Source organism: Semicossyphus pulcher, unplaced genomic scaffold, assembly GCF_022749685.1.
Source record: "Semicossyphus pulcher isolate SPU_LCO1_2020_fin unplaced genomic scaffold, fSemPul1.0.p SCAF_10, whole genome shotgun sequence".
In the NCBI taxonomy this organism is placed as follows: Eukaryota; Metazoa; Chordata; class Actinopteri; order Labriformes; family Labridae; genus Semicossyphus; species Semicossyphus pulcher.
The window spans coordinates 482,006-509,639 of record NW_027211604.1 but is presented as its reverse complement, the minus strand read 5'-3'; the positions used below and the strand labels follow the sequence as shown (position 1 = coordinate 509,639).

The 27,634-nt window shown below is 42.5% G+C and overlaps 1 protein-coding gene across 1 annotated transcript; it reads right to left on the bottom strand.

Moving 5' to 3' along the window:
- Positions 1-599: 599 nt before the first annotated feature.
- Positions 600-26,980, bottom strand: LOC138601848 (A disintegrin and metalloproteinase with thrombospondin motifs 2-like). The gene is made up of 24 exons (XM_069673113.1): positions 26,544-26,980; positions 25,180-25,375; positions 21,054-21,148; positions 20,891-20,974; positions 19,999-20,082; positions 19,414-19,567; positions 18,939-19,044; positions 18,127-18,270; positions 17,920-18,052; positions 15,476-15,589; positions 14,033-14,178; positions 13,870-13,959; positions 13,375-13,457; positions 7,282-7,415; positions 6,572-6,695; positions 6,390-6,470; positions 6,136-6,299; positions 5,890-6,049; positions 5,658-5,790; positions 4,909-5,128; positions 4,010-4,139; positions 3,839-3,913; positions 3,052-3,235; positions 600-2,372 (listed from the first exon to the last, which is right to left on the bottom strand). The coding sequence occupies exons 1-24, from the start codon at positions 26,886-26,888 to the stop codon at positions 1,595-1,597; spliced, it is 3,957 nt and encodes a 1,318-aa protein (XP_069529214.1). The 5' UTR covers positions 26,889-26,980; the 3' UTR covers positions 600-1,594.
- Positions 26,981-27,634: the final 654 nt, after the last annotated feature.

The window sequence follows — 27,634 nt, the reverse complement described above, 5'->3', positions numbered from 1 at the left end:
CAGTCAGCTGTTTCCACTGATGCTCTCAGACCGCAGACATTAACACATGAAGCTGCTGTGACTCATCTGATGTGAATTCAGCAGCTGCTGCTCGTGATACACAAATAAAATACCAGCGAGATCAGAAACAGCTTCAGAGAGCTGAGCCGGCACGTCCAGTTTAACAGACAGAAACATGCTGCAGTGATGATATCTGCTCTGACTCTACCTGCAGAGCACAGGGTGTGAAACAGTCCTCAGCTTTGTTTATTTATATTTAACATAAAAACAGCTCAAGTAAAAATATATAATTCCTTTTTACATGTTTTTCCCTTTTAAACTCACCAGCTTCTCTCTTCAGATCAAACAAACCAGGTAAAACATGTTCATCTGTGAGTGTCACAGCTGCTGGCAGGTGGGTTTCCTTACCTGTGGACGGAGCCAGGCTAGCCTTTTCCCCCTGCTTCCAGTCATTATGCTAAGCTAAGCTAACCAGCAGCAGCTTCATATTCAGTGACAGACGTGAGAGGAGAAGAAGAGGATTCACCTGAATGTTGGACTGCCGCTTTAAGGGTTAACAGGTGTTCATGATGACATCAGCAGCTGCATGAGACTTTGCTTTATTGAGAAACAGGATTATTACAAACATCATGAAACCAGAAGCACTCTGGTGGGGTCAGAGCTGTGTTCGGACCAAAGTAAAGCAGCATAATTACAGAAAAAGAAAAGACATTCATGGACGTGAATCTGTGGACGGCAACACGAACAGAACTGAACACAAGTTAATTTTACCTCGAGCAAGACTTTGTGTCTTCAAAGTCTATAAGTGTTGAAATTCTCAAGTCCTGACACTGCATCAAAAACAGTCAAACCAAACTCCATTCAAAAAACAGTCATTTTAAAGCAGTGTTCTTGTCGTCTCACAGACAGACCTGACAAAGCATGAACTCAGCCTTTTTCCACACCTGCATCCTGATGTAGTTTTTTCAGCATCCTTTCAGTTTATTGTCATTACATCTCAGTAACATCAACAACAGTGAAACTGCCACTCAGCGGAGACAGATGGACAGGCGCTCCACAACTGAAACAGAACGCCGGTAGTTGGTGTCCATCAGAGAAATCCTGGTACTGATCCGAGCTAACAGCTCATCACACTGGGCACTGGTCAGCCTGAAGGAGCTGGAAGCAGCAGGAGAGTTCATCAGACACAGCTCAGGAGGAGGAGGAGGGGAGGTTAACCCGGAGAAGACGCAGTTTGCTGTGTTAACAAAAACAAAACAACAAAAAATGGTCTAGCGGTCAAACTCACTTTACTTTGGGTCTGAATACGGCTCTGAGGTGTTTTAGGAAAGAATGACGTGAACGTTCTGCATCGCGTGAACCTTTTGGATCAAGTCTAATCGTCAGGAGGCTTTGTTCTGGATTTAAGGATAGCTCAGGGTGCTGTAAGACAAACATGATGTAAAGATTCAAAGGAGCTGGTGGAAAATCATCACAAGTTGTTTGTTTAGTGTGCTCTGCAGTCTGTTTCTCATTCAGAGTTTGTTAGCATTAGCAGGAAGTGAGCAAGCTGCACATGCAGGTCATGAGTGAGCAATAAAAGTCAAACCAGTTTTTACAATCGGCCCTGCTTCCTGTCAGTCCTGCCCTCTCTGCTCCTGTCGGATCTCCTCAGAAGGTCCTGTCGTCGTTTCTCATTCAGGAGCTGCTGGATGCGTTTGTTTTGTGTTCGCTCCCTGAACGGAGGCATCCGCGGCACAAAGTAGTTCTGTTGTCCCCTGGTGATGTCACTGTCCACTCCCACGATCTGGTACGGCACCTCGTCCACTGAGTTGTTGTCCTTCTTGGAGAGCGGAAAGAAGGAGGACGGCGGTGTTGGCGTTGGTTCAGTTTCTGTTTGATGTACTTTGGTCTGAAGGCTCCGCCCTCCTGATGTTCTGTGTGGTGATGATGTTGTAGCAGTGATGTCAGCAGTTGTTGTGGTAAGAAACTCTGGGACAGCAGACGACCTGACCGGCGCCAATGTTGGAGTTTGAACTTCAGCAGGAGCTACAGGTAGGGTGGTGGTGGTAGTTTTCCTCTTGAATAAATGTGGTGGAGCAGTTTTTCTGGTACGCCTCGTAGCAGAAGAAGCGGCAGTGGTAGTGGTGGTTGTAGTCGTTGGAATAACATCAGCAGGGTCCGAGGGAATATAAGGCTCCTCGTAGGAGGAATAATCTTCGTAATCGTCGTATTCCACATAGACGAAGTCAGTGCTGCTCCTGCTGGTGGGGGGTGGAGTTACAGTGAGGCCTGGAGGTCCAGTGCTGATGATGTCACTGGTGATGGAGCTGCTGTCAGACCAGGAGGATGTGGACGCAGAAGTCATCATCTCCGTAGTTAAACTCCACCAACTATGGGACAACAACAAGAACTATCAGCGTAACCAGACCAGGACTGTTCAAAGGACCTAAAGCTGTTCATTAAACTCTTTGACTTGTTGAATGTCAATCACTAAATACGCTCGTCACTGTCGTCCCCTCTGGAAGGAAGCTGCGGTCTATCAGGAACAGGTTTTCCCTTCAAACAGGCCCGGTCCTCCCCCTGACCCTGATCCTCATCACTACATGTTCCATTAAGGTGAAGTCACACCTGAATTACTTATTCTCTTGTGAAAATCAGCGTTTTTTTTAGCCTAAAAACATGTCAAAACAAAAATGCAACAGTTCTCCCAGTTTGAGTGAAATGTCGTTTGATTCTGACAGAAATATGTGTGAGCCCAGAAATGTAAAAACATGACTGTTAACTGACCAACAAGCCTGTTTCACGGTGAACAACATCTTATTCCACTCTGATGACATACTTCCAGGGCGTGGCTAGCCTAGCTTAGCACAAAGACTGGGATCAAAGGGAAACTGTTAGCCTAGTTCATGAGCTCTTCCACAACCTAAGAAACAAGAGGATTCCAAGGGTAAACTTTCACAATAAAAGTTACTTTAAAAAGATAATAAGACTAAAATGCACATTCTTTGCTGACTCAGCCTACATGCAGCTCCCACTGATCATGGAACAACACCTGTCAACATCTCTCACCTGCTGTTGGTGATTGGTAGGTTTGTTGTGCTGGAGTTGCTAAAGTTGCTAAAGTTGCTGGAGTTGCTGGAGTTTAGCTCGCTGCAGGACTTGCAACACATCTGTTGGTATCCAGCGATGGAGCAGTACCGACTCAGCACCTCCATTCGACAAAACACTGAGCGGTCACCACGGCAACGCTGCCCTGGAGACAACAGCAGGTTACAGGTGATTCCAACAATTGAGTTCAGGATTGTTTATTGCGTTGTGCGAAGACCCTGTAATCTGTACCTGAATACATGGTACTAGTTACACCTGGTAATAATCACACTCATTATCTCCATCTCCCTGTTTCATGTTCATGTGCTTCTTCGTGCCTTTTATTTTGATAGAGATAACAGGAAGACGCATGGTCTGTCAATCTGTAGCAGTTTGAGTGCAAGATGTATTCCTGCTGTTCCAGCCTGAATGACCATGTTATTTCACTGATTCATTTGATAGGATATGAGTCAGTGCAGTTAAACAAAAGAAGCCTAAACTGACATGAACTGAACTTTAACCTGTGCAGACCATCAAAAGTCACATAAGAACTTAATTTATCCTTTTGTGATAAGTTAGTATCACCGCCCTGCCCAGAAAATGTAAACAATCATTTAAGCTCCAGCCGTCTTCCCACACAAGAACCTGAGTTACATTTGAATCAGCCCTGCCTCCTAAGAAGGAAGACAAAGGACTGAGAGACAGCAGAAAGGTGACCAGAGGACCCTGCAGGACAAAGACAGGAGGAGTAGTAGTCTGTGTGTTTTACTGGAGGAGATCTTTGGAGCTGGGAAGTCTGGGCTGGACCTGGACAGCCACTGAATGATGGAGTTCTTCTGGTCTCCTGCAGGGGGAGACAAACACAGTCAGTTATGCAGACCACAACTCCCAGCATCCCGCCCTCTCTGTGAGAGGATATCGATATTTGGTTGATTCCTACCGCTACAGGGTGGAGCCTGGCAGGTGCGGGTTGTGATTGGTTGAGGCTCACTGCAGTTTCGGGCTAAACCCTCGGGACTCGAACATGCAACCTGACGCTCCTGAGTCCCATTTCCACATGATACCGAACACTACAAACACACACATGTCAATCATACATAAATGTGGACAGAGGTAGTCAAAAAAGAGATTAGAGGGCGTCTTGATATAAAGAACAGGGTGTCCCGAAGAAAGTAAGGTCGTATTTGTCAAGAAAAACAGAAGTTTGTAATTGTCCAGATTGAAGGAAGGTTAAAGTTGTCTGGAAAGAAAGCAGCCTGAGATAGTTCCAAAACAGGACAATGTAAAGTAGTCCAGAAAGAGGAAAGGTTGGGGTATTCAAGAGGGAAGGTAGTTATAATCTGTCTGAAAAGAAAGAAGCTTGAGGTAGGAAACAGTAAAGTAGGGGTAGTCCAGAAGGACTTAGGGGTGACCCAAGAAGAAATAAGTTAAAGTCAAGAAAAAGGGAAACTGGAGGTAGTCCAGAAAGAGCAGAAAGAAAGAAGGAAGAAGTCTGAAATGTAGTGGTAATACAGAAGAAAAAAAACTAGAAGGAAACAAAAGGTAGTCCAGAAGGACACAAGTAGGTGTACTCCAGCAAGACAAAGTCAATCCAGAAAGAGACGGGTAGAAGTATTCCAGAAAGAGAAAGCTAGACGTTTAGACGGAGGAAAGGTAGAGCTATTTTAGGCAGCAGGAAGCGAAAGGTACTCCAGAATAAGTTTTAGTTTCAGAGAAAAGTAGGTCACAGGTCAGTTCAAAAAGAAGGGAGTCAGAGGTGGTTCCATCAATTTGCAGCACTCCTGATGGTAAGAGAAATCTGTGATTCTATGAGTAGTCTCTTGGTTTCTCTTTGCATACCGGGGTCCAGGGTCCAGCTCGCCAGGCTGCGGGGCAGGGGAAACGGTTGCAGGTTTGTTTGCCCTCTGGTCGGTCCTCACCACAGAGTTTGCTGTGCACCGACCGCTGATGCTGCTCCTGCTGCCCTGTGCTTGACGTCTGCTGACAGCTCACCCAGCGACGCTGCCATCCTGTCTGACCACAGGAGGCGCTGCAGTCCTCCCAGTCTCCGGTCACCCAGCTGTAGGGGCAGAAACTGAAGGATTACTAACCTTTGCTTCTGAATGAGAAGTGCCCAACTGCTTTGACTGGGTCCATTAAATCTGATGTTTTGTCATATTGTGGTCATATTTTCCATTCACAGACATGAAAATGCTTCTGCCTTTGTCATTTCTAGAAAACCTTTATTTTGGATTAAGGATGTCAAAAGTCTTTTTGAAAGGGTTTATCAACAAATATTTTTTTGTTTTTCAACAAGTGCAGGACAGCCATCATCGTTTGGATTCCTACAGCCCACAAAAGTAAAATCATAAACCTACTATATTTCTGTGCAGTTCTCAGGCTTTGGTCAACTGTCTCAATCTGTGAGGAGCAGGCTCAGTCAGGGACCATTTCTAGCTCTTGTTGCAGAAACTGAGCCAGTCTGGGCCAGAATCAGCTTAAACTTGTCTTTCCTTCCGGAGCAGATCTCCCTTTACCTGAAGAATCAGCCTGAACATGGTGAGCTGTGTATAAGCAGTGTGTTACTGTGGTAATGTATAGTGCGTTACCGTGGCGAGCTGCAGGCATTGCTGTTGCAGTTGCGGCTGATGGCTCTCGGTTTGTTGATGTTGGAGCAGAACATCCTGTGAACCATTTTCCCATCAGCCTTCCTCCTGCAGCCGAACCTTGTGTACTGTTTCCCTGACAACCAGATGACAGTGTAAACTACCATGCAGCTGTTACCCTGGTAACCACATAACTCAGCTAACTACTGGAATTATTGCCAACAGGGTAGCATACCTCCCCCGCAGGGTTTGGAGCAGTGAGACCACTTCTTCAGGGCCCACTCGTAGAAGATGGCGTCCTCCTGCACCAGGTTGGACTCCAGTGGTGATCGGAGACGATCCTGGATGATGTACTTATAGGACACCGTCACCTTGGAGTCGCCGTGGGAACGAACCTGACGGACATAGAGAGGTAGATGGTGGATTTAGTTTCTATTCAGACTCAATGAGGCACATTCGACTCTGGCATCGATGGTCTGACCATAAGCAGGACTCCGTATCTCAGAGGCCCTGTGGTCTCGATGGACTCCTGCTCCTCAGTGTTGATGTACTCCCACACCACACCCTTCTCAACCAACACCCGAGAGTCTGGGAGCTCGTCCTCATTATTGAGGAAGAGGTGAGCTGTCTCCTGGTTCTTCATAGCTGAAGAAGGAAACAGTATAAAAAAGGATTCCACAAAAGGGGCTACAACGTTCTTCATGTTGGACAGGACAAGGTCATCCTCCCTCTTACCCAGGATGTGAGGAGTCCCTTTGAACTCTTGTATAAGCAGGTGTCGGGCTCCTTTGGGGATCTCCAGGATCTTCAGGTAACCTAGGCAACAGCAATCATTTACTGATCAGCAATAAAGCAATCATCAGTCAATGCACTTGTTTCAGTCTGAAGTATCTCCTGAGCCGAGGTTTATCAGAGACCTGGTTTCTTGGTGCTGCGGGTGAAGTTTCCTTTGATGATCTTACAGCTGGAGTTATCTCCTCCACAGACTCCACATCGATCCTCCTGCTGGTCTGAAGCGATCTGTCCATCACAGCCTACATGCTGCTCAAAGACAGAGCAAACAGGGACAGAGGAGAGGAGGAGATATTAGCTGGTGTATTAGTGGCTCTTTTTAGTACAAGCAGGATTAACAAGTTGGTTGACAGTGATGCTTCTGATGATTCCCTGAGTGGAACTCCTCCAGACCTGGCTGAGTGAGTCCATCACAGACAGATCGTCACCCTCAAAGTTTGGTATTGCTAAAAGTGGGAGTTGTATGATGGGCAGTTTTGTAAAAGCCTGTTATGGAAGAACCTGGAAATGTGCAGGCAAGTGGAGTTCTGATGAAGGTGGACCACCAATCACCTGCTCAGGAGATAACAATGTTTACCTAAAGAACCAAAATGAACCTGTGACACCAGGGGCTGAGGTCGGGAGGCGCTGGGATAGCCCAGGCCTGGGGCGATGAAGAGGACTGATGACATATGACATAAATACAGAGAGGCTAACCGTGCTACATGCTGTAACTCTGTGCTGCACTGAAACACAGCATGGTGTGAATCAACTCAGTCACATGTTTCAGTGGTGTTAAAACAGACATGACATCAGCACACCGACAGACGGACGAGGAACTGAACAAAATAAAGACCTCACACTCTCCTCGGACGCACACGCTGTGGTCGTCACTGTAGGAACACGGCGTCCCATCATGCACCATTCTGTTCATGGAAACCACGGCAGCCGTCTCCTTCGACTGACAGTACAGACGACAGCGCTCGTCAGCTGCATACACACACACACACACACGCACACACACCACATAATCATTATGTATTTATACACTGTTATATATCATATATATATATATATATATAAATATATATATCTGTATATCATCCAGTCAGAGCTACTTAAGGTGGAACATTAAGAATTAAAAGAGGGAAAAAAAAAATTGTCAGACTTTAAAGAGTTAAAAAGGAGAGGCCACAAGTTTCCTTCAATAACAGATTCCTGACTGATGACATTAACATGTGGACACATACACACACACACACACACACACACACACACACACACAGACACAGACACACAGATTACAGACAAAGAGAGGAAACTCATGTGGGTGGGTCTATCTGTGTTCTGTGTGTATTATAAAGTGTGTGTTCTGTGTGTATTATAAAGTGTGTATTATAAAGTGTGTGTTCTGTGTGCATTATGAAGTGTGTATTATAAAGTGTGTGTTCTGTGTGTATTATAAAGTGTGTCTTATAAAGTGTGTGTTCTGTGTGTATTATAAAGTGTGTATTATAAAGTGTGTGTTCTGTGTGCATTATGAAGTGTGTATTATAAAGTGTGTGTTCTGTGTGTATTATAAAGTGTGTCTTATAAAGTGTGTGTTCGGTGTGTACTATAAAGTGTGTATTATAAAGTGTGTGTTCTGTGTGTATTATAAAGTGTGTTTTCTGTGCGTATTATAAAGTGTGTCTTATAAAGTGTGTGTTCGGTGTGTACTATAAAGTGTGTATTATAAAGTGTGTGTTCTGTGTTTATTATAAAGTGTGTGTTCTGTGTGTATTACAAAGTGTGTGTTCTTTGTGTATTATAAAGTGTGTATTATAAAGTGTGTGTTCTGTGTGTATTATAAAGTGTGTGTTCTTTGTGTATTATAAGGTGTGTGTTCTGTGTGTATTACAAAGTGTGTATTATAAAGTGTGTGTTCTGTGTTTATTATAAAGTGTGTGTTCTGTGTGTATTACAAAGTGTGTGTTCTTTGTGTATTATAAAGTGTGTATTATAAAGTGTGTGTTCTGTGTGTATTACAAAGTGTGTGTTCTTTGTGTATTATAAAGTGTGTATTATAAAGTGTGTGTTCTGTGTGTATTATAAAGTGTGTGTTCTTTGTGTATTACAAAGTGTGTGTTCTGTGTGTATTATAAAGTGTGTATTATAAAGTGTGTGTTCTGTGTGTATAATAAAGTGTGTGTTCTTTGTGTATTATAAAGTGTGTGTTCTGTGTGTATTATAAAGTGTGTGTTCTGTGTGTATTATAAAGTGTGTATTATAAAGTGTGTGTTCTGTGTGTATTATAAAGTGTGTTTTCTGTGTGTATTATAAAGTGTGTGTTCTGTGTGTATTATAAAGTGTGTCTTATAAAGTGTGTGTTCGGTGTGTATTACAAAGTGTGTGTTCTGTGTGTATTATAAAGTGTGTGTTCGGTGTGTATTACAAAGTGTGTGTTCTGTGTGTATTATAAAGTGCGTGTTCTGTGTGTATTACAAAGTGTGTGTTCTGTGTGTATTATAAAGTGCGTGTTCTGTGTGTATTACAAAGTGTGTGTTCTGTGTGTATAATAAAGTGTGTATTATAAAGTGTGTGTTCTGTGTGTATAATAAAGTGTGTGTTCTTTGTGTATTATAAAGTGTGTGTTCTGTGTGTATTATAAAGTGTGTCTTATAAAGTGTGTGTTCGGTGTGTACTATAAAGTGTGTGTTCTGTGTGTATTATAAAGTGTGTCTTATAAAGTGTGTGTTCGGTGTGTACTATAAAGTGTGTCTTATAAAGTGTGTGTTCGGTGTGTACTATAAAGTGTGTATTATAAAGTGTGTGTTCGGTGTGTACTATAAAGTGTGTATTATAAAGTGTGTGTTCTGTATGTATTATAAAGTGTGTTTTCTGTGTGTATCATAAAGTGTGTCTTATAAAGTGTGTGTTCGGTGTGTACTATAAAGTGTGTATTATGAAGTGTGTGTTCTGTGTGTATTATAAAGTGTGTCTTATAAAGTGTGTGTTCTGTGTGTACTATAAAGTGTGTACTATAAAGTGTGTGTTCTGTGTGTATTATAAAGTGTGTCTTATAAAGTGTGTGTTCGGTGTGTACTATAAAGTGTGTATTATAAAGTGTGTGTTCGGTGTGTACTATAAAGTGTGTATTCTAAAGTGTGTGTTCGGTGTGTACTATAAAGTGTGTGTTCTGTGTGTATTATAAAGTGTGTTTTCTGTGTGTATTATAAAGTGTGTCTTATAAAGTGTGTGTTCGGTGTGTACTATAAAGTGTGTATTATAAAGTGTGTGTTCTGTGTGTATTATAATGTGTGTATTATAACCTGTGTATTATAAATGTGTTTGTTATCTGTGTATCATAAAGTGTGTGTTATGTGTGTGTTATAAAGTGTGTTCTATGTGTATTATAAAGTATGTATAATAAAATGTGTTATGTGTGTATTATAAAGTGTGTATTATAACGTGTGTATTATGTGTGTTCGGTGTGTACTATAAAGTGTGTGTTCTGTGTGTATTATAAAGTGTGTCTTATAAAGTGTGTGTTCTGTGTGTATTATAAAGTGTGTATTATAAAGTGTGTGTTCTGTGTGTATAATAAAGTGTGTGTTCTTTGTGTATTATAAAGTGTGTGTTCTGTGTGTATTATAAAGTGTGTCTTATAAAGTGTGTGTTCGGTGTGTACTATAAAGTGTGTATTATAAAGTGTGTGTTCTGTATGTATTATAAAGTGTGTTTTCTGTGTGTATTATAAAGTGTGTCTTATAAAGTGTGTGTTCGGTGTGTACTATAAAGTGTGTGTTCTGTGTGTATTATAAAGTGTGTCTTATAAAGTGTGTGTTCGGTGTGTATTATAAAGTGTGTCTTATAAAGTGTGTGTTCTGTGTGTATTATAAAGTGTGTCTTATAAAGTGTGTGTTCGGTGTGTACTATAAAGTGTGTATTATAAAGTGTGTGTTCTGTATGTATTATAAAGTGTGTTTTCTGTGTGTATCATAAAGTGTGTTTTCTGTGTGTATTATGAAGTGTGTATTATAAAGTGTGTGTTCGGTGTGTACTATAAAGTGTGTGTTCTGTGTGTATTATAAAGTGTGTTTTCTGTGTGTATTATGAAGTGTGTATTATAAAGTGTGTGTTCTGTGTGTATTATAATGTGTGTATTATAACCTGTGTATTATAAATGTGTTTGTTATCTGTGTATCATAAAGTGTGTGTTATAACGTGTGTATTATAAAGTGTGTGTTCTGTGTGTATTATAAAGTGTGTTCTGTGTGTATTACAAAGTGTGTGTTCTGTGTGTATTATAAAGTGTGTGTTCTGTGTGTATTATAAAGTGTGTGTTCTGTGTGTATTATAAAGTGTGCGTTCTTTGTGTATTATAAAGTGTGTGTTCTGTGTGTATTATAAAGTGTGTCTTATAAAGTGTGTGTTCTTTGTGTATTATAAAGTGTGTGTTCTGTGTGTATTATAAAGTGTGTGTTCTTTGTGTCTTATAAAGTGTGTGTTCTTTGTGTATTATAAAGTGTGTGTTCTGTGTGTATTATAAAGTGTGTGTTCTTTGTGTCTTATAAAGTGTGTGTTCTTTGTGTATTATAAAGTGTGTGTTCTGTGTGTATTATAAAGTGTGCGTTCTTTGTGTATTATAAAGTGTGTTCTGTGTGTATTATAAAGTGTGTGTTCTGTGTGTATTATAAAGTGTGTATTATAAAGTGTGTGTTCGGTGTGTATAATAAAGTGTGTATTATAAAGTGTGTGTTCTGTGTGTATTATAAAGTGTGCGTTCTTTGTGTATTATAAAGTGTGCGTTCTTTGTGTATTATAAAGTGTGTGTTCTGTGTGTATTATAAAGTGTGTATTATAAAGTGTGTGTTCTTTGTGTATTATAAAGTGTGTGTTCTGTGTGTATTATAAAGTGTGTATTATAAAGTGTGTGTTCGGTGTGTACTATAAAGTGTGTATTATAAAGTGTGTGTTCGGTGTGTACTATAAAGTGTGTGTTCTGTGTGTATTATAAAGTGTGTTTTCTGTGTGTATTATAAAGTGTGTTCTGTGTGTATTATAAAGTGTGTGTTCTGTGTGTACTATAAAGTGTGTATTATAAAGTGTGTCTTATAAAGTGTGTGTTCGGTGTGTATTATAAAGTGTGTATTATAACGTGTGTATTATAAAGTGTGTGTTCTGTGTGTATTATAAAGTGTGTTCTGTGTGTATTATAAAGTGTGTGTTCTGTGTGTATTATAAAGTGTGTATTATAACGTGTGTATTATAAAGTGTGTGTTCTGTGTGTATTATAAAGTGTGTTCTGTGTGTATTACAAAGTGTGTGTTCTGTGTGTATTATAAAGTGTGTCTTATAAAGTGTGTGTTCTTTGTGTATTATAAAGTGTGTGTTCTGTGTGTATTATAAAGTGTGCGTTCTTTGTGTATTATAAAGTGTGTGTTCTGTGTGTATTATAAAGTGTGTATTATAAAGTGTGTGTTCTGTGTGTATAATAAAGTGTGTATTATAAAGTGTGTGTTCTGTGTGTATTATAAAGTGTGCGTTCTTTGTGTATTATAAAGTGTGTGTTTTGTGTGTATTATAAAGTGTGTATTATAAAGTGTGTGTTCTTTGTGTATTATAAAGTGTGTGTTCTGTGTGTATTATAAAGTGTGTGTTCTGTGTGTATTATAAAGTGTGTCTTATAAAGTGTGTGTTCGGTGTGTACTATAAAGTGTGTATTATAAAGTGTGTGTTCTGTGTGTATTATAAAGTGTGTTTTCTGTGTGTATCATAAAGTGTGTCTTATAAAGTGTGTGTTCGGTGTGTACTATAAAGTGTGCATTATAAAGTGTGTGTTCTGTGTGTATTATAAAGTGTGTCTTATAAAGTGTGTGTTCTGTGTGTACTATAAAGTGTGTCTTATAAAGTGTGTGTTCTGTATGTATTATAAAGTGTGTCTTATAAAGTGTGTGTTCGGTGTGTACTATAAAGTGTGTATTATAAAGTGTGTGTTCTGTATGTATTATAAAGTGTGTCTTATAAAGTGTGTGTTCGGTGTGTACTATAAAGTGTGTGTTCTGTGTGTATTATAAAGTGTGTTTTCTGTGTGTATTATAAAGTGTGTTTTCTGTGTGTATTATAAAGTGTGTCTTATAAAGTGTGTGTTCGGTGTGTACTATAAAGTGTGTATTATAAAGTGTGTGTTCTGTGTGTATTATAATGTGTGTATTATAACCTGTGTATTATAAATGTGTTTGTTATCTATGTATCATAAAGTGTGTGTTATGTGTGTGTTATAAAGTGTGTTCTATGTGTATTATAAAGTATGTATAATAAAATGTGTTATGTGTGTATTATAAAGTGTGTTATGTGTGTATTATAAAGTGTGTATTATAACGTGTGTATTATAAAGTGTGTTCTGTGTGTATTATAAAGTGTGTATTGTGTGTGTGTGTTATAAAGTGTGTTCTGTGTGTATTATAAAGTGTGTGTTCTGTGTGTATTATAAAGTGTTTGTTCTGTGTGTATTATAAAGTGTGTATAATAAAATGTGTTATGTGTGTATTATAAAGTGTGTATTATAACGTGTGTATTATAAATGTGTTTGTTACCTGTGTATCATAAAGTGTGTGTTCTTGTGTACTATAAAGTGTGTTCTGTGTGTATTATAAAGTGTGTGTTGTGTGTGTGTTATAAAGTGTGTTCTGTGTGTATTATAAAGTGTGTGTTATGTGTGTGTTATAAAGTGTGTGTTGTGTGTGTGTTATAAAGTGTGTGTTCTGTGTGTATTATAAAGTGTGTTCTGTGTGTATTATAAAGTGTGTATAATAAAATGTGTTATGTGTGTATTATAAAGTGTGTATTATAAATGTGTGTGTTATCTTTGTATCATAAAGTGTGTGTTCTGTGTATGTTATAAAGTGTGTGTTCTGTGTGTATTATAAAGTGTGTGTTGTGTGTGTATTATGAAGTGTATATTTACGGTCAGGGTGTTGGTACGGCAGCCAGTGATGTTTTATTCCTTCATGTTCATAAAATGGATTCCAGACTTTACACTGATCCTCCCTGAAACGACAAACAACAGATCACAGAGCGAACAGAGCACCTACTGACCTGAAGTCAGGAATGGTTAACAGATCACAGAGCGAACACAGCACCTACTGACCTGAAGTCAGACATGGTTAACAGATCACAGAGCGAACACAGCACCTACTGACCTGAAGTCAGACATGGTTAACAGATCACAGAGCGAACACAGCACCTACTGACCTGAAGTCAGACATGGTTAGCAGATCACAGAGCGAACACAGCACCTACTGACCTGAAGTCAGACATGGTTAACAGATCACAGAGCAAACACAACACCTACTGACCTGAAGTCAGACATTGTTAGCAGATCACAGAGCGAACACAGCACCTACTGACCTGAAGTAAGACAAGGTTAACAGATCATAGAGCAACCAGAGCATCTACTGACCTGAAGTCAGTCAGGGGGGGACACTCTTTTTGGCTGCACAGCTGGAACTCGTAGCTGTTTCCGAAGCAGGTGCGCCCCCCGTTGGCTGGACTGAGAACAACAACAGGTTAGTCTCTCTTATTGGTGCATCTGAATGTGACATCACAGATGATTGATCACTCACGCTGGATTGTCGCAGCGCCTGGCCCGAAACCTGACCCCGCCCCCACAGGTCCTGGAGCAGCTGCCATATGGACTCCATGTTCCCCAGCCGCCATCTTGTCGGAGCATGTCAGGAGTCAGCCTCAAACAGTAACCTTTAAAGCAGTGCTGCAATGAGAGACAGTTACCATAAGGTGCTTTTGGACCAAAAGTACCAGGAACTTTTAGTTCCAGGAACTTCTCTTAAAGAAGATTATGCAAATCAGGCCAATGACATATGGAGAAGCAATAAAAGTAACTGCACTACACCGCCAGTCCAGTAGGTGGCGGTAATGCACCTTTAAGCTGGTTGGCTAACCACCATTAAAACTCAAAGAAGAAGAAAGAGGTATCATCATTTGTGCAACACTACAGTTAGCCTGTTAGCATGTAGGAGATATAACCATTTATGTTTCCTGCAACAGCGGCACCTCGTCCCGGTGCTAGTTAATGCTGTGGCTACATAAATGGACAGTTCACAGAGTGGACGTGCCGCGGAGTGTTTACGATTACGCCTACAGCACACGCACAGCGTGAGGTTGTGTGTGCCGACAGGAAGTAGGAGAGTTTTCTTTTCATAAAGTTACTGTCACGGTGCAGATCACGCTGATTAAACATACATTTGAAGACCATAAGAAATGATTGATGATATACCATATAAATAACACAGCAGCAGCCCACAGGTCTATTTGTATTTATTTTATAAGGAAACGTGACGCTCCACCTGAACTATCCTACTTTTTCATAAGAGTGTCTGAACCAAGAGTGGTAAAAGTAAAAGGGGGGGTTTGTAATGTTAAAGGAAAATAGACTTAAAAGTCCCAAATAATAAGAAATATGATTGTTAATTGTTTATATGGACATGAAAACACACTGCATTCATCTGGTATAATTTCCTGTATTTTTTAATTTTGCAAAAAAATATCGCAGACCAAACAAAAAGATATCGCTATCTATGCTTTTTTTCCAATATCGTGCAGCCCTAGTGTGTGAAATAAAACACTCTGAGTACTCGACCAATCCGAAAGTTCCTGGACCTTTGGAAAGTACTACCCCCCGAGCAAGGACTTTTCAGCAGGTAACTCAATTACCCTGGAACTAAATTTAGACTCTGGTTCCTGCTGTTGAAATGCACAGAGTTCCTGAAAAGGTTCCTAGTTCCTGGGGAAAGTTCCTCCTGTCGAAAAGCATCTATAGAGGAATCAGGAAGTTCAGCTTTGAGCTAAATGCTAAAATCAGCATGCTAACATGCACATGATGACAGTGCTATTATGATAACAATGGTAGCATGTGGATGTTAAGTAGGTATAATATTCATCAGGTTCACTGTTATAAGCTTATTAGCACTACGCTCAAAGTACAGCTGCTCAGTCCTGGTCACGGTGGAGGACTGACATTAATCCCGATGACCTGAAAGTGTCCTCACCTTCCCCGGTCCACACTTGGTCCCGTCTAGTGGCGGACCTTTCTTGGTCTTACAGTAGAATGGGTTGTTGTATTCGCTGCACCACAGCTGCTTACAGGGGTCGAGAGTGGTGTACTGCAGACACACATACATGCACATAAATATAATTATATGTCAAAAACATTATATTTATATATTAGGGTATTCGTCAAAATACAGAAATAAACCTAAAAATCAGAATGAAGCAAAGAGAGACATGAAGAACAACTAATGCAGCATCACAAAACCTAACACATTAATTTCATCATCATGCTGAAATGTTGGAAACTTCCAGAGTTTAAAGATCTGATTTGTTAATCGTCCTCCTGAGGAAAGTTTCTGTGTGATGTCATCAAATGATTCTCAGTAACATTCGGACCAGATGTTCTTCTGGTGTCCAACCAAAACACACATCAACGGGTCATATCTGCACACCACTCACTGTAGGACACAGACTAACTGTAGGGCAGACTAACTTTAGGACACAGACAAACTGAAGGACACAGACTGCAGGTCACAGACTAACTGAAGGACACAGACTAACTGTAGGACAGGCTAACTGCAGGACACAGACTCACTGCAGGACACAGACTAACTGTAGGACACAGACTAACTGCATGACACAGACTAACTGAAGGACACAGACTAACTGAAGGACACAGACTAACTGTAGGACAGGCTAACTGCATGACACAGACTAACTGAAGGACACAGACTAACTGAAGGACACAGACTCACTGCAGGACACAGACTAACTGAAGGACACAGACTAACTGAAGGACACAGACTAACTGTAGGACACAGACTAACTGCATGACACAGACTAACTGAAGGACACAGACTAACTGCAGGACACAGACTCACTGCAGGACACAGACTAACTGAAGGACACAGACTGCAGGTCACAGACTAACTGAAGGACACAGACTAACTGTAGGACACAGACTAACTGTAGGACAGGCTAACTGCAGGACAGACTAACTGCAGGACACAGACTCACTGCAGGACACAGACTAACTGTAGGACACAGACTAACTGCATGACACAGACTAACTGAAGGACACAGACTAACTGCAGGACACAGACTAACTGTAGGACACAGACTAACTGTAGGACAGGCTAACTGCAGGACAGACTAACTGCAGGACACAGACTCACTGTAGGACAGACTAACTGCAGGACACAGACTAACTGAAGGACACAGACTAACTGAAGGACACAGACTAACTGTAGAACACAGACTAACTGAAGGACACAGACTAACTGTAGGACACAGACTAACTGCAGGACACAGACTTACTGTAAGACAGACTTACTGTAAGACAGACTAACTGCAGTACACAGACTAACTGAAGGACACAGACTAACTGCAGGACACAGACTAACTGCAGGACACAGACTAACTGTGGTACACAAACTAACTGCAGGACACAGACTAACTGCAGGACACAGGCTAACTGTAACTCACTGCAGGACACAGGCTAACTGTAATTCACTGCAGTACACAGATTCACTGCAGTACACAGACTCACTGCAGGACACAGACTAACTGCAGGACACAGACTAACTGCAGGACACAGACTAACTGTGGTACACAAACTAACTGCAGGACACAGACTAACTGCAGGACACAGGCTAACTGTAACTAACTGCAGGACACAGGCTAACTGTAATTCACTGCAGTACACAGATTCACTGCAGTACACAGACTCACTGCAGGACACAGACTAACTGCAGGACACAGACTAACTGTGGTACACAAACTAACTGCAGGACACAGACTAACTGCAGGACACAGGCTAACTGTAACTCACTGCAGTACACAGACTAACTGCAGGACAGACTAACTGCATGACACAGACTAACTGAAGAGCACACAGACTAACTGCAGGACACAGACTCACTACAGAACACAGATTAACTGCAGTACACAGACTAACTGCAGTACACAGACTAACTGAAGAGCACACAGACTAACTGCAGGACACAGACTAACTGAAGAGCACACAGACTAACTGCAGGACACAGGCTAACTGTAACTCACTGCAGTACACAGACTCACTGCAGGACACAGACTAACTGGAGAGCACACAGACTAACTGCAGTACACAGACTAGCTACAGGACACAGACTAACTGTAACTCACTGCAGTACACAGACTAACTGAAGAGAACACAGACTAACTGCAGTACACAGACCAGCTACAGGACACAGACTAACTGTAGGACACAGACTTACTGTAAGACAGACTAACTGCAGGACACAGACTAATTGTAGGACACAGACTAACTGCAGGACACAGACTAACTGCAGGACACAGACTAACTGTAGGACACAGGCTAACTGTAACTCACTGCAGTACACAGACTAACTGCAGGACACAGACTATTTGACGTACACAGACTCGCTACAGGACACAGACTTACTGCAGTACACAGACTGTATCCAGGTCCGAAGTCGAAGCGACACTGTTGGTCCATGGAGTACTGAAACCCCGGCAGCTGAGGCAGAGCCGGCCAGTCATGGTTGAAGGGATCATCACGAAGACAGTCATAGGTACTGAAGACAAACACAGGTCAGAGTTTGTTGGATGTCTCTGGATTACAGTAAGTAGTTCTGTTTGCAGTACTCACTTCAGGTACTTGTGCAGCTCCCTCCAGCTGCAGCGCGACCAGTGGTATCGATGGAAGGTGGCCTGAACCTGCGGAGACATGATGCTGCCGAACGACACGTCGTCCTCACAGTCATTCGCCTCACCGTCATGCTCCATCCCCAACCTGAGACGGACAGACAGAAAGGCAGACAGACAGACAGACAGACAGACAAGCAGACAGAGAGACAGGTAATGAAGATAAACAGCAGCAAATTCGGATTGTCTACATTAAAGTGGTTATAAAGAATTGAATATTGAATATTTTTACATTATGGTATCTCAGATGCGAGTCATTATCTCTATTTAAACACCTTTTAGTCTTTATGGTCTCTTTAATAAGACCTGGCAGTCTTTATAATTTCAATGTGGCCCTTTGGGAGTCATCATCATCACTCCCTGGACATTTAGGGGTCTTACAATGCGTGGACTCTCAGTCACAATCATTTCCATATAGAAAGGGGGACTTTATTGTCTCTATGTGACATCTGGGGGTCATTATCCTCTTTACCTGGACACCTAGAAGTTATAATCTCTGTGAGGACACCTGGGCGTCTTAATCATCTCATATAGACACCTAGGAGTTATTTCTGTGTGGGTATCTGGGGGAATTAATTGTCTCGAGGCTGCACCTGGAGGTTGTACACCTCTGACTTGCTTTTACACCTCGGAGTCACTTAGATGTTTAAATTGTTGTTTTTCAAAATGTACTTTTACAAAAGTGGCAAATTGTTTTTAATTTGTAGTTCTAAGAACAAACATGTGTTAGTTGAGGTGTGTGTGTTTGTGTCTCACACGTGTCCTGTTTCATGGGCTGCTACGAAGGCCGAGGAAAAACCATCTTCAAAGACGAGGACGCAACTCCGATGCAAGTGACACATTCCCGTAACCGGAGCATAACCTGCAGAGAGATCGAAAGTTCGGAGGTCAGCAGTGTGAGGTCAGCATCTGGTAAGACAGGGGGTGTTAGTTCTGTTACCTGTAGTATTTGTAGTAGTACCCTGCATGCTGGAAGGTCAAACTCATACTGGGTCATGTACACTGTGTATGTATCAGCACTCATATTATTAGAGGAGGGTTTAGAAGTAGTACCGAACACATAGAACCAACCAAACAGATTCCAGGTCAGGAACAATGTTTGAGAGGTAGTACTTGTAGTATTAGTAGTAGTACCCTGCATGCCCGAGGGGCCGGACCCCAGCCTTGGTCAGATAGATGGTGTTAGTAGCAGTAGTACTTGTAGTATTAGTGGTAGTATTAGCAGTAGTACCCTGCATGCCGGAGGGGCCGAATTCCTGCCTGGTCAGGTAGATGGTGTGGTCGTGCTGCTCGGCGTGACTCTGCTCCCTCTGCTGGAGATACGACCATCCACAAACATTCTCCAGACTCTTCTGGGGATTCCCCACAGAGATCAGCTCCTGGGACTGATCGACAGACACTGTTAGTTATATTGTTTTTAACTTACCAGCACGAGATGTCCTGGAGAGCAAACCTTTAAAAATCTGAATTCTTATTAACACAGATACCCCGAGGGGAAAGCAGGGTACATGTTTCCGTGTGATGATACAGAATGGACATCCACAAGTACATCCCCTCCCTGACCTTAATCTGTCTACCTTCAGTTGCTAGTTAAAAGACATCAGGGTGAACAATGTGATCTAGCTTTCCTGTGATTCTGTCTAAAGGAACACAAAGGTACACTGTCTTTGGTTACTGCACTGTAACCAAGCTTTACCATCATTATTAATGGCTAAGGCTCTGGCACATATAAAACAGACTGGGAAATTTTCACAAGTACACAACTTTAGTTCCTGTACAGACCTACAGCTGCTTGGACACAGAGTCAGGTCAGTACCTTTGCTGGAGACAACATGATGATTCGGACCAGAACAATGTTGATGTTGGCACCCAGAGAATGATCCTGATAGATCTCATTAACCTGGAACAGACAGAGAAGGACAGAGGAGTGGCTGTAATATTTGCTAAGCAACCTTATTGTGGCGGAGGGGTTGTGTCGTGAGCAGAACAGGTTCATGAGGGCAGGTACTGTGATCATGGTAAACTGTTTCCAGGTAAGAGACCAGACAAAGAACCGTACATTGGCCTCACCCAGAGGAGATAAATCTGGGCCACCAACAGGATCCAGACGTGATAGGGAAACTTTAAGCTGAGTGACCCATAGGTGCTTACTACCTGCAGGACCACCCCCCTGGCAAAGAGAAGATCAAGAGTCCACCTTGATTCAGGATGAGCTGGAACTCAAGGATCAGGAGGTCTGGACCTTAGTCACAGTCTATAATCTTTGTTGTCGTTTCATCAGATCTACCTTTATACTTTTTGTCTGGGTGAAGAGAGACATAGTCGTGGCAACTGATCGCCAGCTGGCGGTGAATTGGATCTGGTTGCTCAGGAGGTTACCAGAGTAAAATTGTTTCATGAATGGAGTTTCGATCCGAAGGAAAGATGTGCCTCTTGGGTCTGAACACACCTTCAGACGTCTCTGGTTCAAAGTGGCAGGGTGGGTGAGATTCACCCTGACAGGCTGAAGGCTCTGGATGCTGATGATATACTCCAATCAGCTTCTCAGAGTTCATGTTGTGAATATGCTGGGAAACCTAAACCAGGGAGCTGGATGAGACACTTTTATGGATGTGAAGGGGATGATCTTTCAGGAAGTCCATCAACAACCATAGTCAGCTGCTCTTTACTCAAGAAACAAGTTCTACATAAAAACCTGTTTCACTTACTATGTTCATGAGTGTCAGGAGATATTTCTGAATGTGGTCTCGGCCGTGGAAAAGAAGCACAGAATAATCCACAGCTAACAGGACCTGCAGGAGGAAAAGGGAAGAAGAGTTCAACTTGATGCTCAACAGTTCATCAACCTGTATTTATAGACGGGTCATCAACCTCGATGTTAAACAGTTCAGCCTCTTCGATGTAGCGCCGGCGCCGAGCTGAGCCAGATCTGGACCAGGACACATTCTGAGAACCTAAAAGAGGACCTGGGGACAGACAGAAGAGCAGGCTGAGTCCACAGGTGCTCTACAGAAGAAGGACTGTCTGTATATTGGACACGTCTTTATTAAAGCATCATTACAGTGAAAGATCTCAGCTGAACCTCCTGACTCTCAGGTGAGCTCAGTATCTCCGACGTGTTTGAGAGGTTGCTGAAGGTTCTTCATAATAAATGCTGTGATTCTCCACACACTAAAGTTTGGGACGAAGTATCGCGATGGTTTCTTCCTGTAACAAACACTGTGCCCGTGTGTGCCAGTGTATAAGCTGTACTTTAGATTAAAGACACAGGTTTGGTGCTGTCGGTGTGACGTAGCTTTAAATACATCAGTGAGCAGAACACATGCTCACAGACTCCAGGTCATTCTAGCGCCCCCTACAGGCAGCTGTTTGTGACGGAGAATAAACAGCTAGTTAGTGAGTTAGCCTAATAACAGGTCTCTGTTTTTTGACTCACAGGTACAGAAAGTGTGTGAATGTCTCCAGTAGATGTGTTCATCCTGCAGCAGTGAAACAGGTGGTAATGGCTGCAACATAATCCTTGATGGGTCAAAGGTCGTTACAGAAAGGATCCCTACCTTAGACCTTTTTGTTACAGAGGAAGATGATTTTTATCAGTGGAGTCTGGTGTTTGGAGAGAGCGCTGTGACGTCTCTGTGAAGTTTGATTTCTGTAGGGATCCTTTCAGTCGGCTCAAACTGTCAGAACTTTATAATAAATATAAGATCCCAAAGAACCTGAAGAGCAGGCACAAAGAATATTTCCATGTGATGGAGTGAAGCCGTTAAAAACATGGAGTCTGTGGTTTAAATGTTTCACTCATTGGAAACTCAGTGGCAACATGATACACAGAATTTACAACATAACAGATCAAATACAGAGTGAAGCAAGCATGATCTCAACAGTTTGAAACTGTCTTCACAGAAAGACACAGAGACAGAAGATCAGTTTGAACTGCTGTAACAGAGTCTGATCACGTGATGCTTCTTTAATTAGATCGTGTCAGATTCACACTTTAAATCCACTGGCTCCCAGCTGCCGCTCACATCCAACTCAAACCCTGTCGCTTGCTTACAAACAGCAACAAGAACGTCTCCTGCCTACCTGAACGCCCTCATCCAGGTGTACACTCCGTCCCGCCCACCACGCTCTGCCAATGAAAGGCGCCTGGTGCTCCCATCACAACAGGGCCCTACGTCTCTAACTAGACTCTTCTCCTCTGTCGCCCCCCGTGGTGGAACGAGCTACCAAACTCCATTTGGTCTGCAGAGTCCCTTTGACCTTTAAGAAGAAGCTAAAGACCCAGCTCTTTATGACCTCTGACCCTAATGATATTGATGCTATTGATGATGATGACACTGAGGATGTTGTTTATGTTGATTAGGACATTCATGATGATGATGATGCACTTCCTGTCAGCACCTGTGTCCTGTCACACCTGAAGCTGTGTGTTGGCTCTCACTGACTTCGTTCCCTCCTGTCTCGATTGTTGCTCGTGTTGTATTCACTCTCAGATGTACGTCGCTTTGGACAAAAGCGTCTGCTACATGAAACTGTAACATTGTAACATTTAAATAAAGACTGTGAGCTATGTCCTGTCTAAAAAAAAGAGATGCTGAAGATGAAACCAAACATGTCTCATCTGATCTGAGAGTTTTCTGCATCACAGACGACCAACTGCAGGGCCGGGTTTAATCTGCAGCTTGATGTCGATGTTTAAATAAATCAGCCGACACAAACACGAGTGTTAGAAACGTGTTCTGAACACGCTCGTCTGTTTTCATTTCAAACATCAATCTGCTCTGATTCAACGTTTCCGGGATCTTAAAAACATCTGTGCATTCTGTCGAGAAGGAAATGACATCATCGCTCAGAGGCGCTGTGAGGTCACGGCGTCCTGCCCCCCAGGCTCAGGACGAGTTTATCTGAGGTGAAACAACACCGGCTCCTGATTGGCCGACGCTGCTGTGAAGACAAACAGATGACCGACCAATCAGGAGCCAAACTACGGTCAACCTAGAACCTGCAAAACCTCGAAAACTGTGAACCCCGGACTGCCACGTCGCAGCTGTGTGTGTGTGTGTGTGTGTGTGTGTGTGTGTCTGCCAACTTTCCTGGAACCGTTTCTCTGTCTCTCTTTGATTCTTTCCTTCTGCAGAAACACAGCAGATATGTGGACGAGCTACACTGTAAAAACACACGGGTTCAGTGATGACTAAACGAAGTGCAGTGAGCAGAGGGGGAAGAAGTACTCGGATACTTGACCTACACGATGATCAGCTCTGAGCGACACATGAAAGAGTCATCATATAAATATTTAGGTTTTCATTGGATGAAATGTTAACATGACATGTTAAAAACACGTAAAGGAACATGTAACCCTTCAGACTAACAAACATCAACACACCTGGAGACACTCAGGAGCGAGGGCTGAGCAAACGCTAAGTTATCAGCTAACGCTAGTGCTCGCTTAGTTATCAAAGTGCATCTTTAATGTGTTGGATTAGATTAGATTGTTCAGGTGTACCTAATGAAGTGGCCCGTGAAAGTATTTTGGGGTGCTAATTTAAAGTAAACGCACCATCAATGAGAGCGGGCCGAAAATAAAAACTGGGTCCGAACAAGGGCCAACATTTTTAGAACAGAATTAAATAAACTTAAAATAAACCACATTATCAGTCATACAGAAGTATGAACTTAACTGCTCCCAAGACATCAAATTTAAAAATAAAGACACGTAAGCGTCATTAATTTGTTTATGTCTCGCTGTCTATTCCTCCGAGTCATTTCCAAAAAAGTTTATTAATATATTTTTTGTCAATAGAATCTTAAATATTGTTTTTTATCAAAACACCATCAAGCTAAATAAAAATGTTTTAAATGTGAGCCAGGTGCTTGGCATCTTTTCTTGGATGCACATTCATTCATGTTTGGGGTCAGGTTCTGAGCTGTGGACGCTCTCAGGATGGAGTGAAGGTGTGCATCTGTTGCTTACACAGGTATGTGCTTCCAAACATGCAGAGCATTCGAGCAGCTTGTAGGCGGAGCTTGGGGCATCGTTTTGGAGTTCTATCAGCTCCATTTGGATGTTTACAGGAGCTCTTTCCACGTCAACTACAACCAGATTACTGAGCAGGTTACATTTAAATTTATGAGCAAATTCTGGCAAATCACCGTGTGAACTCTGCCAGGTCCGCTCAGTTTATCAGCACAATGAGCAGTTGGGCTCACAGCGGTGGAGACCTGGTTTGTCTGGAAACTTGAAAAGCGACCCAAGTTTCCTCGCTGCATCTGCGTCTCCCACAGGGAGGTCCGTCCCTGCAGCTCGAGGTTTAGCGCAGTGAGCTGCTTCGTCGCACAGAAACGCTATCTCACACAGCTGGTGCTTGCAGGTCTTGATTGGCCCCCACACTGTTGCAGTGCATTGTGGGATATGTAGTATCAGCGGTGTGTGTGCAGTATACCCGCGGGCCAGTGATGATAGACATATGATATTATCTCGCGGCCGGATGTGTCCCACGGGCCTTGAGTTTGAGAGTTTTTACAGTGTGCATCAGAACACTGAGTTTTTACAGTGTGCATCAGAACATTGAGTTTTTACAGTGTACTAAGAACACTGAGTTTTTACAGTGTGCATCAGAACACTGAGTTTTTACAGTGTACTAAGAACACTGAGTTTTTACAGTGTGCATCAGAACACTGAGTTTTTACAGTGTACTAAGAACACTGAGTTTTTACAGTGTGCATCAGAACACTGAGTTTTTACAGTGTGCATCAGAACACTGAGTTTTTACAGTGTACTAAGAACACTGAGTTTTTACAGTGTGCATCAGTTGTGTGGTACCTGGGTTATGAAGTCCACCTGAAACCTGGATGTGTGTTTACAGTTAGTGTTGGAGGTGCTCACATGACGGCTGCTCAGGTGTCTCAGGTGTTTGTTGACGTCAGCTGGTTAATCTGTCAGATCATGTGACTGTGGACGGATTACACATGTGATGATGTCACGGGGGATTCTCACCTCTCAGAAAGTCATCAGCAGTTTGATTGACAGCTGGCTGTGTCTTGATGATGGCCGAGGAGTGATACACGATGTGTTTTCTTCCTCCCTCTTCCTCCTCCTCCTCCTTCCCTTCTCCTCCTCCTCCTCTTCCTGTCCTCCTTCGATCCAACGGCTCGATGAAAAACTCCTCCTGACCCATCAGGATCATCCCGGCCTGCAGACACACAGAATCTTCTTAATCTGATGTTTAATCTGACGTTTAGTCTTCAATTAATCTGCATCTTAATCTGATGGTAATCTGCCTTTTAATCTTATTGTTCAGGTGTTCCTGTCGCATGCACCTGTAGCTGTTTAGATGTTTCTGTAACTTTAAATCAGCTGAGCGTGTGCAGCAGGAAAATCTCCCCTTTTCTGTGTGTCTTTAAACGCCTCTCATTTCTCTGCACATCTGGCTTCAATCAGCTCCCACTGCAAGAAGTGAAGGAGAACTGAGACTCCAGCAGAGAGAGTTCAGAGGGCCCAGTGCGTCATGTTTTACAGTGTGTGGTTTGTGTCTGTGCAGGCCTGAAATCATCTCTGTCTCTCAGGAGTCGACTTGTTTCTCCTCACAGCTTCTCTCCGGCTCGCTGCTCATTTAACTCCACTGTAACTCTTTAACCTGTTTGACCTTGAAAACTTTAACCTGGTGGTTTTATATCAAACATCTGGGGAATCCCTTAAAGGGGAGGAGATACTTTAAATCACTTAAAGGGGAGGAGATACTTAAAATCACTTAAAGGGGAGGAGACACTTTAAATCCCTTAAAGGGGAGGAGACACTTTAAATCCCTTAAAGGGGAGGAGATACTTAAAATCACTTAAAGGGGAGGAGACACTTTAAATCCCTTAAAGGGGAGGAGACACTTTAAATCCCTTAAAGGGGAGGAGATACTTAAAATCACTTAAAGGGGAGGAGATACTTAAAATCACTTAAAGGGGAGGAGACACTTTAAATCCCTTAAAGGGGAGGAGATACTTAAAATCACTTAAAGGGGAGGAGACACTTTAAATCCCTTAAAGGGGAGGAGATACTTAAAATCACTTAAAGGGGAGGAGACACTTTAAATCCCTTAAAGGGGAGGAGACACTTTAAATCCCTTAAAGGGGAGGAGACACTTAAAATCACTTAAAGGGGAGGAGATACTTTAAATCCCTTAAAGGGGAGGAGATACTTAAAATCACTTAAAGGGGAGGAGACACTTTAAATCCCTTAAAGGGGAGGAGATACTTAAAATCACTTAAAGGGGAGGAGACACTTTAAATCACTTAAAGGGGAGGAGATACTTAAAATCACTTAAAGGGGAGGCGTTAAACAGGAAGTGATGAAGAGGAAGTGACATGTACCAGCCCGTCACAGTTGCTGATGGCGACTGACGTGTCCTCCATGTTGGACACCTCTCCTGTGTAGAAGCAGCCGGTATCTCTGATTGGCTGAGAGTGTTTGCGTCCTGACTCCTCCCACCACTCCATGGTGGCAGCGGGGGCGATGAGGCGAGAGTTTGGACGCAGCCGCAGGTGAAGCTCCTGACCGAACACCGTCACATTGTAGAAAAGCTCCGCCTCCTCAGTCCTGTAACCCCGCCCCCTCCAGCTGTGTCCTGTCTGGTTGGACAGTGGCACGTCAGTGGGCGGGGCCTGTGTTAACGTGGGCGTGTCTGTATTAATATTCATGTTTGGTTGGGCCTGCATGTCCTCAGCAGTGTGGGCGTGTCTTTTGCTGCGGTGTAGGTGATGGGCGGAGACTAATGCTGACAGGAAACGCCCCTCTGAGTTGGTCCTGATTGGACGAACGATGCTGAACTCTGACAGGACCTGATGGAGAGAGTCTGAGAGAGAGAGAGAGAGAGAGAGAGAGAGAGAGACACACACAGAGAGATCACTTTAATACTACGTTTGTTCTTCACCTGTCTGAAGATGATGATGTCATCAAGCTCACCTGCTCACATTAATCCTCTCTATTATTATCTCTGATAGAAATGCTGAAACAGCAGCAGAATCCTTTAAACGTATTCTGAACACATTCATCTTTTTTAATAAAACTGCTTCCTGTTGATCAGCACCTTTACCTGACAGAGCCCTCCATGTTAAACTTCTGTCCTCTTACTGACCCCAGCAGCCTCCTGATTGGCCGTCACAGAGGCTCAGATCAGAGGTTGGAACTTAAACATAAATCTGAGGTTTTGAATAGAACGAGACGCAGCTCACAAACGCTCCTTAAAGTATTTAATCCGTCCCTGCAGTCTGGTGGGTTTGATTAATAAACACTCCACATGTTGGAGGCTTAAAGTGCAAAATGTGAAAAACAGATGAAAAGCTTCAAACGTCTGGGAGGGAGAGCCAATCAGAGCGCAGCGTCAGCTGAGGCTGACCTCAGGTCAGAATAAACCTGAAGACAGTAACTGAGCAGATTTAACGAGGAGGGAGACTGCTCTCCT

Excerpts from the sequence above, each read along its gene's own strand:
- LOC138601848 (XM_069673113.1), bottom strand. The coding sequence starts at position 26,888 with ATGCAGGCCCAACCAAACATGAATATTAATACAGACACGCCCACGTTA. Across the intron at positions 18,271-18,938 it reads GCCCATGAAACAGGACACGT|GTTGGGGATGGAGCATGACG; the intron begins GTGAGACACAAA and ends TGTCCGTCTCAG. Across the intron at positions 6,300-6,389 it reads AGGGACTCCTCACATCCTGG|CTATGAAGAACCAGGAGACA; the intron begins GTAAGAGGGAGG and ends TTCCTTCTTCAG.